Consider the following 11,709-nt stretch of genomic DNA (forward strand, 5'->3'; position numbering starts at 1 on the left):
AGGAGACCAGCAGGAGTCATGAGAATCTCTGGCTTTTTTCACCCTTTACCTGCCATTTTAGAAATGGTAATTGATCTCATTAAAGTGAGTGTTGTTATGAAGAAAATCCCACAACGTTCACCCAGACAAGTACTCGCATTGTTCTGAGCAAACACAGGCCAAAAATATCTTTGGTACATGCCTATTAAGAACTTATAGTGACTGTACAAGGGGCAAAAGAATACCTTTCATTATCTTAACTGTCACTGCATGAGGAGGATGCCACCCCATTACACTCTACTATTGTGCTACAGCAATAATATCCTGCCACAGGCATGGGACTTAAACCAACCTCACTTAACCAGTGGGAGGCAAAAGACAAGAGAACTTACAGAAAACATGAAAACTTAAACTTAGAGAAAAGAGAAGAACTCAGACTGCAAGTGTATGGCAGATTTGAATTAAGCAATTTTAACAGCTTTGCCTGTTAAAGAAATAATGAGGAAAAAAGATCTATTTCAGTTCAAGCAGCTCCTGAGAAAAACATTGTTAAATGCCAGTTTCTGTAACACAAACGCCCTCAGCCCTGTCACTGGTACTCTCTTTTACAGCTGTTTGATGTGATGTGTCTTTGAGCATGAATCCGTAATTTACATGTTCTCATTTCTAGCAAGATTCTTTACTGATCTGTCACCCAGTCCTACAGACATTAAAAAAATAGCTATACAAAACATTCCTATTAAAATAATCCAGCTCCTTAAAGATTAAATGTTTGAAAACATATTTTATTTGAAGTAAAATACAAGATACATATGAACAGGGATAGATGAACAAGTAGAACGCACTATTAGGTGACTGACGACGAATGGAAGGTAGAGAATAACAAGTAGAAGGCTCAAGAGAAGTAAGCTCTTTTCTGGTGAGGTTACATTAAGAAAGGAGATGAAAACATCTAAAATAACTTTTCTCCCAAAAATATTGCTCCACTAACTTTCCTGTGCATATTTAGATTATCATCTCAATATTTAGAATACTGGCAAAATCAGAATCTGTCTTCTGATGTTCAAATTTCTTTAAATCAATTAAAGTGAAAAAGCACAACTTTATTTGATAGGGTCCAGCACTCTGGCTATAAAGCATATTTATCTCATTATCTAATGAACACCCTCTAGAAAAAAGCAACTACCCACACTTTGCTGAGCTATGACATGTCCAGTGTGAAGTAACATTACAGAATCAGTGTTTCTTTTTTGATTCTCATACTCTTTCACTGATGGAATTTTTACATATAATGCTACTTCATAGCTACATTAACTACACAAAAGTAACAACTGGAGTTTCCACCTTGAAGACATCAAAAACTCTAATGCATATATTTTTGGTCTTTTCCCCCCCTTTTTTTAACAAAAATAAACTTTTTTTGTAGGGAATGTTCTCAGTTCTTCAACAAGGTTCTGTTTGCTATTTCTCAAGGTACGTCAATGGTCAACCATTAAAAACATGACTGCAGAAACTAATACCTATAAATTGCAGGTTTACAAGGAAATAGGTAAGAGCTGCAGTGTGAAATTAATATTAATAAAGAATTATTTTAAACACTAGGAGCAAAGAATTCACCATTCAAAACAAAAATTATTGAAAAATAATACCAGCCTACATTTTCTTTCCATGACAACTTCTGATAGATCAGATGCTTTTTGGTATTTCAGTCCTCTGACTCATATCTGAGGATTAAAAAAGAATAAATAGAAAAATAATTAAAACAGACTAGAAAATACCCCAAAGACATTTTGTCTCTAAAGAAACCAAAGCAATAAATTACACCCAAGAGTGACACATTTCTGTCAAGGTTTACTGTATGACTTAAGCCACAGACAAATGCATTTACTTTTCAGACTATTTTCTCCTTTTAAAACTGGCCAGTTTACCAAAAAGTAGAATGAAGGAATGACCTACCCACAAATCCAAACAATTGCCAAAGCACCTGTAACATCTCCGATCTATATCTCTGTGTGTAGCACCTGAGGCCTTATCTACCACAGCCATGAATATCCTGTATGCTCTCCACACTAAATTCTCTCATTGCTTGCTCATGGCAGCTGCTGCTGCACACGCCAGCCCTAACCACACCAAACATCCATTCAAAGGACTGGTTTGTCAAAAATCAGAGCATAGCCTGTTAGAAGTTCTTTTCAAGGGAAAATGTATAGACTGTTTTAGAGATGAAATGGGAACAGAACATGGGTCCAGAACAAGGATCTTGTTGAGACAGACAGGGCAGCACCACTTACTTTGAAAGTCTTCTACGCAGATCCTTTATCTGTTCATTCTTCTTGGTGAGAATCTCTTTCATGTTGCGATAGGCAGCTGTTTGCTGAAATTTCTTCTCCAGTTCCTACAAAACAACATCAACATTTTTTTATATATTATGAAGACTAGACAAAAATATTTTCTTAAAAACAACTTGCTTTTCCTCAAGTTTGACAATACTAGTTTTCCGTGACTTAATCAAATTAAGATAAAGTCAGCTGGTAGAATCAAATGAGATTACTGGGTCAGCTACAGATACTCCAACTTGATTTTCTAACAAAATCAAGCTAAAAGTCTTCAGAAGAGTGGGAATACACTTTTCATTTAAAAATTTCTATCCGGACAAATAGTCAATTTTTAATATTCATCTAGTTATAACCATGCAGTTAGTTGTGGGTTTGCTATTTTATGTTTCATGTGCTTTGCCACTGAAATAACAAAAATACAAGGGCAAAAGTGTGGCCTGGTAAACTCTGCATCCTGTAGCTTGTGCTTGTTAAATTACTCATCAGTTAAAATGTGAGTAAGGAATGCATCTTCACATTACAATAAAATGCTAACCTTTTCAGCTGTGGATAGCTGATCCTGAACCTTCAGTAAGTCATGTTTGGTTGTCACCAAGTCTTCTTCCAAGAATTTTTGGTTTGCAGTAGTGTCATTCAAAGTCTTCTCAAACTGGGATTTCAAAGCTGCCACTTTATTCTCCAGTTCAGTGATATCCTGGTTTGCATTATTCTTCAACAGAAGAAATATTTAAAATACGTCAAATTCAAGAGAAGAAATAATTAAAATTTTAAGTGCAAAATTCCACACAAAGTAGGTACGTCTTCACTTTTAATAATGATGTACAAGTTACTCCTGTAAAGCTTAAATGAGAAGTGCTTCAATTAAAAAAAGAAGTTAGAGCAGAGACTGATTTATAACTTAAAAACTTGATCATAAATGCTTTTAAAGATGGCTGGAATGTCTTCTCAGCCAAGATGAGATTTTAAGTTCTTGTACTTTGCTTCTTTAGGAATTAGTTAGAGCCAGGGGATGAATCATATTACAAGAAGTTATTTACCATACAGAAACAGTAAATTACCATTTAAGATCTGAATGTCTATGCTACAATGTGTTTTTGAAACATTTCCAAAGCAGTTAGTGTAGGACAGGTAGGAAAGGCTGAAAGTGTTAAGGCTCACACTCTCAGCCAGGTCCCAACATTGTGCTGTTCTCAGGTGTCTTACACAAAGAGGCTCCAAGTTGCAAAGCAACTTTCTTGTTTCCTTATGAGAAGAATCAACTGAAACTTTTCTGAACATCAGTTCTGAGTCATAAAACATAATAATCATGTAACTGTCCTATGGGTTTTCATTTAAATAAAACCAAACACAAAACATTCTCAGGTTTTAAAGCTCAATTTCAAACTCAAAAGTGTCATGACTCAGGATGAGGCTGAACTAGATGCACCTTAAAACAACAAAATCTAAAACCTAAGAAAGCCTTGTTCCTTTTTCCATCTGGAACTTAAGACTTGAGAATAGGATAGTAGTACCTGTACAGAAGAAAAGCTTATTTTGAATTCTGAAACAGAGTCCAAGGCTGCAGTGTTGCCTGCAGTTGTACATCTATTTTGTAAATTTTAATTGTTATTTTCTAACCATGACGTAAGTCAATTATGCAAAAATTCTAAATCCTCAAATTAAACTCAACTAACAGAGCAGTTACTCCCAGTTACTGCAACTCACACTTTCTATGTGAAGTAATAAATTAACTATTAATTAAAAAAAAAGAAACATTCAATCTGATGAGTTGATCCTTAAGAACCAGTTGTGGTTTGGCAGTCATTTATTTGTTCAAAGAGTTTGAAATCTACTGCTTTATGAACAACTGAGAGAAAGTGACAGATTACAGAGGGCAAATTAGGACATGAAAGCTGAAGATACTCAGCAGCCTTGACACTGAGGCCAATTCATATTTAACCAGAAAAGCAGGATGAGATTTGGTTCCAATCTTTTAACACTACAAACAGTATTACCCAGGATTTAATACACCCCTTTAATATTTTAAACCTTTAATAATTTAAAGTTTAACAAAACAGAGAAAGAAAATATTTGCCATGACTGATTAATCAAGTTTCCTATTAAAAATATTATTGAATACAATTTTGAAAGCTACTAAGTAAACTTTTAACATATTAAGAAAACCAAGTACATACCATAAACCAGGTAGAAAGCAAAATAAAAAGAAACCAGGATTAAAATATGAAAATTATAATATAAATGTTTTATTACCTTCAACCTTACTTCCTAATCTGTAAATATTGCAGGTATCTTAAAGTCAATTACTCAAAATAATGGGATTAAAGTGTTCTAATTTTGTTGAAAGCCTGAATTGAAACATTTTAAATTTAAGACACAATTACATATGAAAAAACTTTGGGAAATTCTAATTATTGACAAATAAAGGCAGAAACTTTGAAAAATACTCAGGTGACCTGAAGAGATTTATTTGTGTCAACATGACTTGAGGCTTCTTACATTTTTTGCCAGCAGCAACTCACCATGCTGGAGTCCTCATTTACAAAAGAGATTAGGAACCTCAAGTGATAAAAATAAACAATGAAACAGTTTTAACACTATGCTGATAATGGGAGAACTACAAAAACATCAAAGAAGCAGCAAGTCTGGCTTGTTCATGTCAACATCAAGTGACAAATATGTGAAAGAATCAGTGTTTTATTGTTGCTCTAACAACCAGGTTAGGTATCACTCTTAAACATGAAGAAACAGACAGACATAGATTTGTGTCTGTTAATACAAATATCAGCCCTGGGAACATGACTTCTGGGACACTACTTCCTGATAGTTCCTGAATACAAGTCATAACATCAACTAATGTTATGGATTACCTGTTGACTGACAGACCAGAAGGAACAGAAAATGTCAACAGGAACCACACTAACTTAAACTCTTGCATTTGCCAGAAGAGGAACACACCATACAGACCAACATTTTGGATGTGCTGGCAACAGTTGTGTTAAATGGGAACAGAGGGATATACTTATATTTACCTTCTGATCTCCTTGGATCATCTGTAAATCTCTCAGTGACTTTTCCAGCTTGGACTTCTCATCTAGGGCAGCAGTAGCCTGCAATACATTGACAATTTAAAACCTCAGAAATGTATTTTAACTGAAAACATAAGAATAATAACTATGGGATTCTTATTTAGATATTTTAAAATATGAAACCAACATTAACCATCCAAGATTACAGGGAATTTACCTGTGTTTCTATGGTCCTGAGTCTGTTCTTCAATTTTTCATTTTCTTCTTGGAGATGAGCAACTGTCTTTGGGTTAAAGAACAAGAAAATGTCTGTGAACACCCTGGTGCCATTTTGGATTTTGCAAATATTTCAGGGAATACACTTCATAACTTAGGAAAGCAAAAGAGATCCTAAATGCTTATAAAAATGGCCTTCATAAGAAATCAAGAATTCATTAATTTATTGTGGTTTTTTGCCTCAATGAGAAAGCAGATTAAGTCTCCAATTCTACTGTAACATAGAGGGCTGTTCACTTAAACACATGCTTTACTGCATTAAGATTATTGAGATCAGTATCTTGTTAGTAACAAGATTCATCATTAAAAACTGCATGTTCAGGGATGCAAATCTCATTGTTGCTTATAATTCATATTTTCAATCAACAGGGAAGGAAGAATTTATCTGCAGCTCCTTTTCAAAAGAGACAAATACCAGGTTACTGCATCTCCTGTTCTGTGTCACAGGAAATAGCCATGTTTTATCAGTCAGAGTAAATTCACCACATGAACTTTGAATGATTTGGGGAAAAAAAAGACAACAGATGTACATATTCAAGAAAAAACAGATGTACATATTCAAGAAAAACTGTTATGATTTTGAAATTATTTTTGAAAGAGAACTACATTAACATATCAGCAAAGCACAAGTCTGAATTCTTTGAGTGCTTTAATTATTGCAGTGAATAACAACAATTTGAGACAAACATTGTACTCAACACATCATTTGGGAATACAGGACAGAAGACAGAAAATAAAACTCCTTGCTAATTATCTTGATTATCAAAAACTTAAAAGGGTACTGTAAGAAGTGTGACATTTTAGAAAAGTGCAGGTGAATGAAATGAGTACAATACCTAATAAAAACTATTGATAGTATTAAGTACTAGAAAGTGTTTTGTAATTCTGAAAATGTTTAGCAAGTGAGAAATCAAATGTTTTCAAAACCAGTAAATTCCAAATTCTTTAAGTGCCTGTTTCTTCAGGAGGAATTTAACCAACTTACAAAACAAAAAAAGAATGGATGTAATAAGATTAACTTCAAGTGATACAGAAAATGTTCAATAACCTGGTAATTTCAGCCAGCTGCATATTTTAATTTACTTCTTTGTTGAAGCACCAGCTAGCTGTATGGAACTAATTTACTATTTTACTCCATTAAATGGAAAAATAAATTACCACAAAGACCAAAATGTCTTTGCAAAAGAAGGGTTGATACTGTGATACGTGTTAGAGATCATAAGTGCACAATAAATTTCTGATGCTTTACAATGATTAATAATTAATAGTATTTTACTTTACATTCTGGGATATATTACCATGATGTCTGTATAGTGACAGACACATTATACAAATATTACTGTACAGTTCTTCAGTTCATTTGCATAAGCAGAATGATCATTGACCACAACTGCCTGAACAGTCAAGTTCTTACCTTGTTTAGCAGCTCTGATCCACCTTCATTTAATGGAGCAAGTTTTGGTTTAATGGGATCTGCAGTGGACTAAAGAAACAATAAAGGTGAAAAAATTAAATTATACATATTTCTAGGGGGAAGAAAAGTAGTCCTTTAGCCTGTAAAATAACTACTGATAGTCAATTCAGCTTTCTTTTAAAAAGCAAATGAACAACCTTTTATTTAAAGTTCATTTTTTACTGCTTCCTTGGCTCCTAAGTTATGGACTTCACTTTGAGCTTGAGTTAAACAATGATACTGCATAGAAACATAAAAGTTTTGCAAATGTAGTTCTACAGAAGACTGACAATCCTGCAGCAACCAAAAGAAAAAAAGAGTAAGGAGAACATAATACTTGAGTGACTGTAAGAGTAAAAAGTATTTACAAAGCTCCAAATATTTTTTTCATTTAAGGTATTAAAAAGAGCATATATTATAGCTATAAATACAATATAATATACATAAATACACCTTTATGCTACAAACCAAATAAGGTTCAACCATATTCATGCAAGACAGGCTAGAGTGGTATCTGTACTGTGCAATCTTCTCAGCTCTTGGGTCCATGTTGGCACAAGCAAATGTCCCAGTCTCACCCCAGGTGCCAGGGGAAGGGAATCCAGGAGCAGACACTGCCACATATCCCTGGTCTGGCTGACCTTGGCATGAGGAGTGTGAGGCACACCCCAGAAGGGCAGAACAGGTACTCTGGAAACAGCCAAGGCACTTCAAAGGGAGCCTTGATGCCGAAATGCAAAATGTGACTTTTTGGAGAGTTTCAAAGACTGTTTTGAAAACAAAGGTTGGGGTTTTGGTTCTGGTTTTCTTCTAAGCACAGAGAGTCAATACTAAGCATTTTAAACATCTGTCATGACTCCACATGACATTTGATTATGATTTGATTAAAATAAAATTCTACCTTTTTGTTTGAAGAGGTATATTCTGACTTTTCAAACTCAGCAACCTGGTCCAATAATTCTCTAGGAAAAACAAATAAAGAGGCATTTATTTACCAAAGAATTATATAAGGAGGCATTTCTTTACTAAGAGCTACGCTATGAAACACATTTTATCAAGCTGGTGCTACGCTTTTTCTTGCATGTAAAATATTTGTTAGAAGTACAGAATGAAGTCCTACACAAATACCATAAATGCAACAGATTATGTCATGTAATGGCATGATACATGCATTACAATAGCATCCTTAATTAAAATACAATCTAACCAGACAACGAAAGCTTTTTAATTGAGTCTAGTCACCTGCTCTTAAATGACTAATTTAAGTAAGAATATTGCTAATAAAATATCTTGCTCACAATTTTGAAATTATTTTGTATCTTGCTATTTTATAGACGGAAACATTGAAGCTAACCTATCACTGATACAACAGTAAAAGAATAGGTTTCTGTGGTTAGGAAAAGAATGCAAATAGTCAACACTGAAGTTTTCTTATTATTGCAAGTATAGTCCAACAGCTGTTACCGATTCTCCAAGTCAGAGACGTCTGTCTGTAACTTCAGGTACCATTTCTCAGCCTGTGAGAAGAGCTGCCGCAGAAGTAAAACGTTGGTGTAAGTTGTGTTTATGAGCTCTGACTCCACTTCGCTGTGTACAACACTCTGCAGTCCATCCAGCATGTCTATCACCTCGTCAACTGTGAAGGTCTCTTCAACAAGTCTAAACAAAGAGGTCAAGGTGTGATTCTGCCTTGTTATGAGATCTCACTACCCTGGTACCACTCATATAGTGCAATGTTTCCTAAAAACATCCTCTGTCAGTCATTATTAGATGACCACGACATTGCTAATTAGTTATTTTATTTGAATTTTCTCTTTAAATCATTAAAATCACAAATATTAATTCAGCTACAGCCTTACATTGAATTTACATATCAGAAGGAAGATATGAAGCAATGCCATGCTGTCAATATCTCTGTTAATTTCTAAGAATTTGATGAGCTTGGGTTTAAAAGCATTTGACTTGTAAACTTCTGGAAAATACAAGAACATACAAACCTAAATGGAGAAAAGTCACCCCATAAAGTATTCAAACCTGCCACTGCTGCTAGCATATTTTGCTTTATTCTTGCTCAGCACCACCCCGCACAGCACCTGCTGTCCTTGAGGTCCTGGAAACAAGAATCCACTGTTTTGAGACACATGCCACGCTTGAAACGAGCGAAGCGCATGTAGCTGACCACTTCGTTCTGGTGGTGCTCATTAACACCCAGCTCTGCCTGCGGAGGAGGAGACAAGCACAAAGACAAACATAAGGAAAATGAGCATAACTACTGTGAACACTTGCCTTCTGACTAGTTTCTGTGACTACTTTCACAGGGTTAGCACGCTAACTAGCACGGTGAAAAACAACCATATTTTAGTATATCGTGTCCCTATGCATCTCTCATAAGTGGGTGAGAAAGCTCCAGTACTTGGAAGCAAGGGCTCAAGTAACCTCCAAGAAGTCATACAAAATCAGAGACAGAGGCAATCAGAGAATCAGAAACAGAAGGACTGTACAGAAGATGAAGCCCTTGGATAAATACATCTTGGTATTACATTACACATGCATAATGTAGCTGAATGATCTATCTTTCATAGATGTACTAACAAAAAGCCCAGAGGAAAGTATGTTTTGTTTGTTACTTTTTATGCAAACTCCTGAGACTTCTCACAGAATCAGAGAATGTTTGTGCTGGAAGGGACCTTAAAGATTATCTAGTTCCAACTCCCTGCCACAGGCAAGGACACCTCCCACTAGACCAGGTTACTCAGAGCTCCATCCAACCTGGCTTTGAACACTGCCAGGATGGGGCATCCATAATTTCCCTGGGCAACCTGTTGCAGTGCCTCACCACCCTCACAATAAAGATTTTTTTCCGTATATCTAATCTCTTTCAATTAGTGCCCATTACTCCCTGTCCTATCGCTGCAGCTCCTGATGAAGAATCCCTCTCTGGCTTCCCTGTAGGCCCCCTCCAGTTACTGGAAGGTTGCTATGAGGTCTCTCCACAACGTCCTCTTCTCCAGGCTAAACACTCCCAACTTCTCCATTTTCATAGGGGCAGTGCTTAAGAGCTCTTGTCAGCTTCATGTTCTTCCTCTGGACTTGCTCCAACACCTCCATGGTCTTCCTACGCTGGAAACACCAGAACTATATGCAGCACTCCAGATGGGGTCTCATGAGAGCAGAGGGGGGAATCACTTCCCTCGACCTGCTGGCCATGCTGGGTTTGATGAAGGAGGAGATCTTAAGCGGTAATCTGAATTTGTTTCTCAACAGCCCTAAACCAGGATACCCAGAAACAAATATTGCCAGGGCAAATTAAAAAGGGAGTCATTTTAGATCTGGCTAAGTAGCCCATTTATGCGTGCCTCTATTTCAAAGGATTATTGGCATGGGCAATCACATCAGAACTACACAGCTCACGCAGGTAGCATGAATGACAAAGAAACACAACAGGGCATGAACGGGAGTTTATCACCTCAGTCCCTGGAGAGCTGATACAAAGGCAGGTCCGTTTCCTTTATTCCACTGTAGCTAGTTAGCTTGGCTGATGTTGGGGGGAGACAGCAATGTAGTAACTTAGACAAAACAGTTCATCTGATCGCCTTGTCCTTAGGGAAGCTCCAGTGACAATGCTATCCTGGGATACCTGGATGAACAATCAATACTCTGGAAACTAAATGCAGCCGAGGAAGCAGCACCAGCACTAAATAAAACCAGCTCTTATAGTGTGGCTGCAAGACCGATGTCGCCCACAAAGTCCTACATATTGCAGATGAGGGATCATACGGAAAGCTAAATTAATGTCGTCTTTGCTATTGCTGGAGGGATTTTTTAGTTTAAAAGCTTCTAATTCGCTACAGACAAAAACGAAATTGTACTAGTAAATAAACAAATAAGCACAGGCCACTCGTGATGACCGAGTCAGCCACGCTGATACGCAGATAAGCCACCTGGCCACCGGATCCCGCAAAAACCCCAAGCCCTGGGAATCTCCGCACGGATGGCAGGGATGCCCAGGAGGGCAGATGGCGGCCGCAGCTGCCCCGAGCGGCTCCCGCATGACGACGGGCCGCACCCCTGCCCCTCCCGCGGGCCGGCGGCCCGGGGCGGAGCGCCTCCGTGCCGGGCCGCCGGGACGAAGCGGGAAGGCCGGGCGGGCCCCCTGCCGCTACTCACCATGGCGGCCGCTCCGCCGGCGCTCGCACGGCTGCGGGCCCAGCGTTGCCATGGGGACCGAAGCCTCGCGAGCGCCCGCGGCGCGCTCCGATTGGCGGCGGCGTGCCCACGTGACCCGCGCGCGGCGGCTCCAGCTAAAGCAGATGTTTTCCTTTATTTTTTTAACTTTACCGTCGTATTTCCGATGATTTGGAAAACTGCACCGAGTAGCAGTGAGCTGCTGAAGCGGCAGTTAGGCGCGATGGGAAATATCCCACGTTTATTTACACCGCCTAAGATTTTTTTTTTCCCCAAAGGCTTTTTCACTACACGCGGATTTTTGCAAAGCATTAGCATGTCAGCAGGACAACTCAGAACCGTAGAATGGTTTGGGTTGACAGGGACCTTAAAGATCATCTACTTCCACCCCACTGGCATGGGCAGGGACACCTTTCACTAGACCAGGTTACTCAAAGCCCCATCCAGCTTTGAA

General features: G+C 37.8%; 1 protein-coding gene across 2 annotated transcripts; it reads right to left on the minus strand.

The window, feature by feature from the left end:
• Positions 1–748: 748 nt before the first annotated feature.
• Positions 749–11,296, minus strand: LZTFL1 (leucine zipper transcription factor like 1). Of its 2 annotated transcripts, none has more exons than XM_038129706.1 (10): positions 11,238–11,296; positions 9,164–9,288; positions 8,535–8,729; positions 7,972–8,032; positions 7,032–7,100; positions 5,559–5,624; positions 5,345–5,422; positions 2,851–3,009; positions 2,271–2,374; positions 749–1,703 (listed from the first exon to the last, which is right to left on the minus strand). In XM_038129706.1, the coding sequence occupies exons 1-10, from the start codon at positions 11,238–11,240 to the stop codon at positions 1,685–1,687; spliced, it is 879 nt and encodes a 292-aa protein (XP_037985634.1). In that variant the 5' UTR covers positions 11,241–11,296; the 3' UTR covers positions 749–1,684. The 2 variants fall into 2 exon arrangements, with proteins under 2 accessions (XP_037985634.1, XP_037985633.1); XM_038129705.1 differs by having other exon boundaries at positions 2,851–3,024.
• Positions 11,297–11,709: the final 413 nt, after the last annotated feature.

The sequence above is a fragment of the Motacilla alba genome, chromosome 2, assembly GCF_015832195.1.
Source record: "Motacilla alba alba isolate MOTALB_02 chromosome 2, Motacilla_alba_V1.0_pri, whole genome shotgun sequence".
In the NCBI taxonomy this organism is placed as follows: domain Eukaryota; kingdom Metazoa; phylum Chordata; class Aves; order Passeriformes; family Motacillidae; genus Motacilla; species Motacilla alba.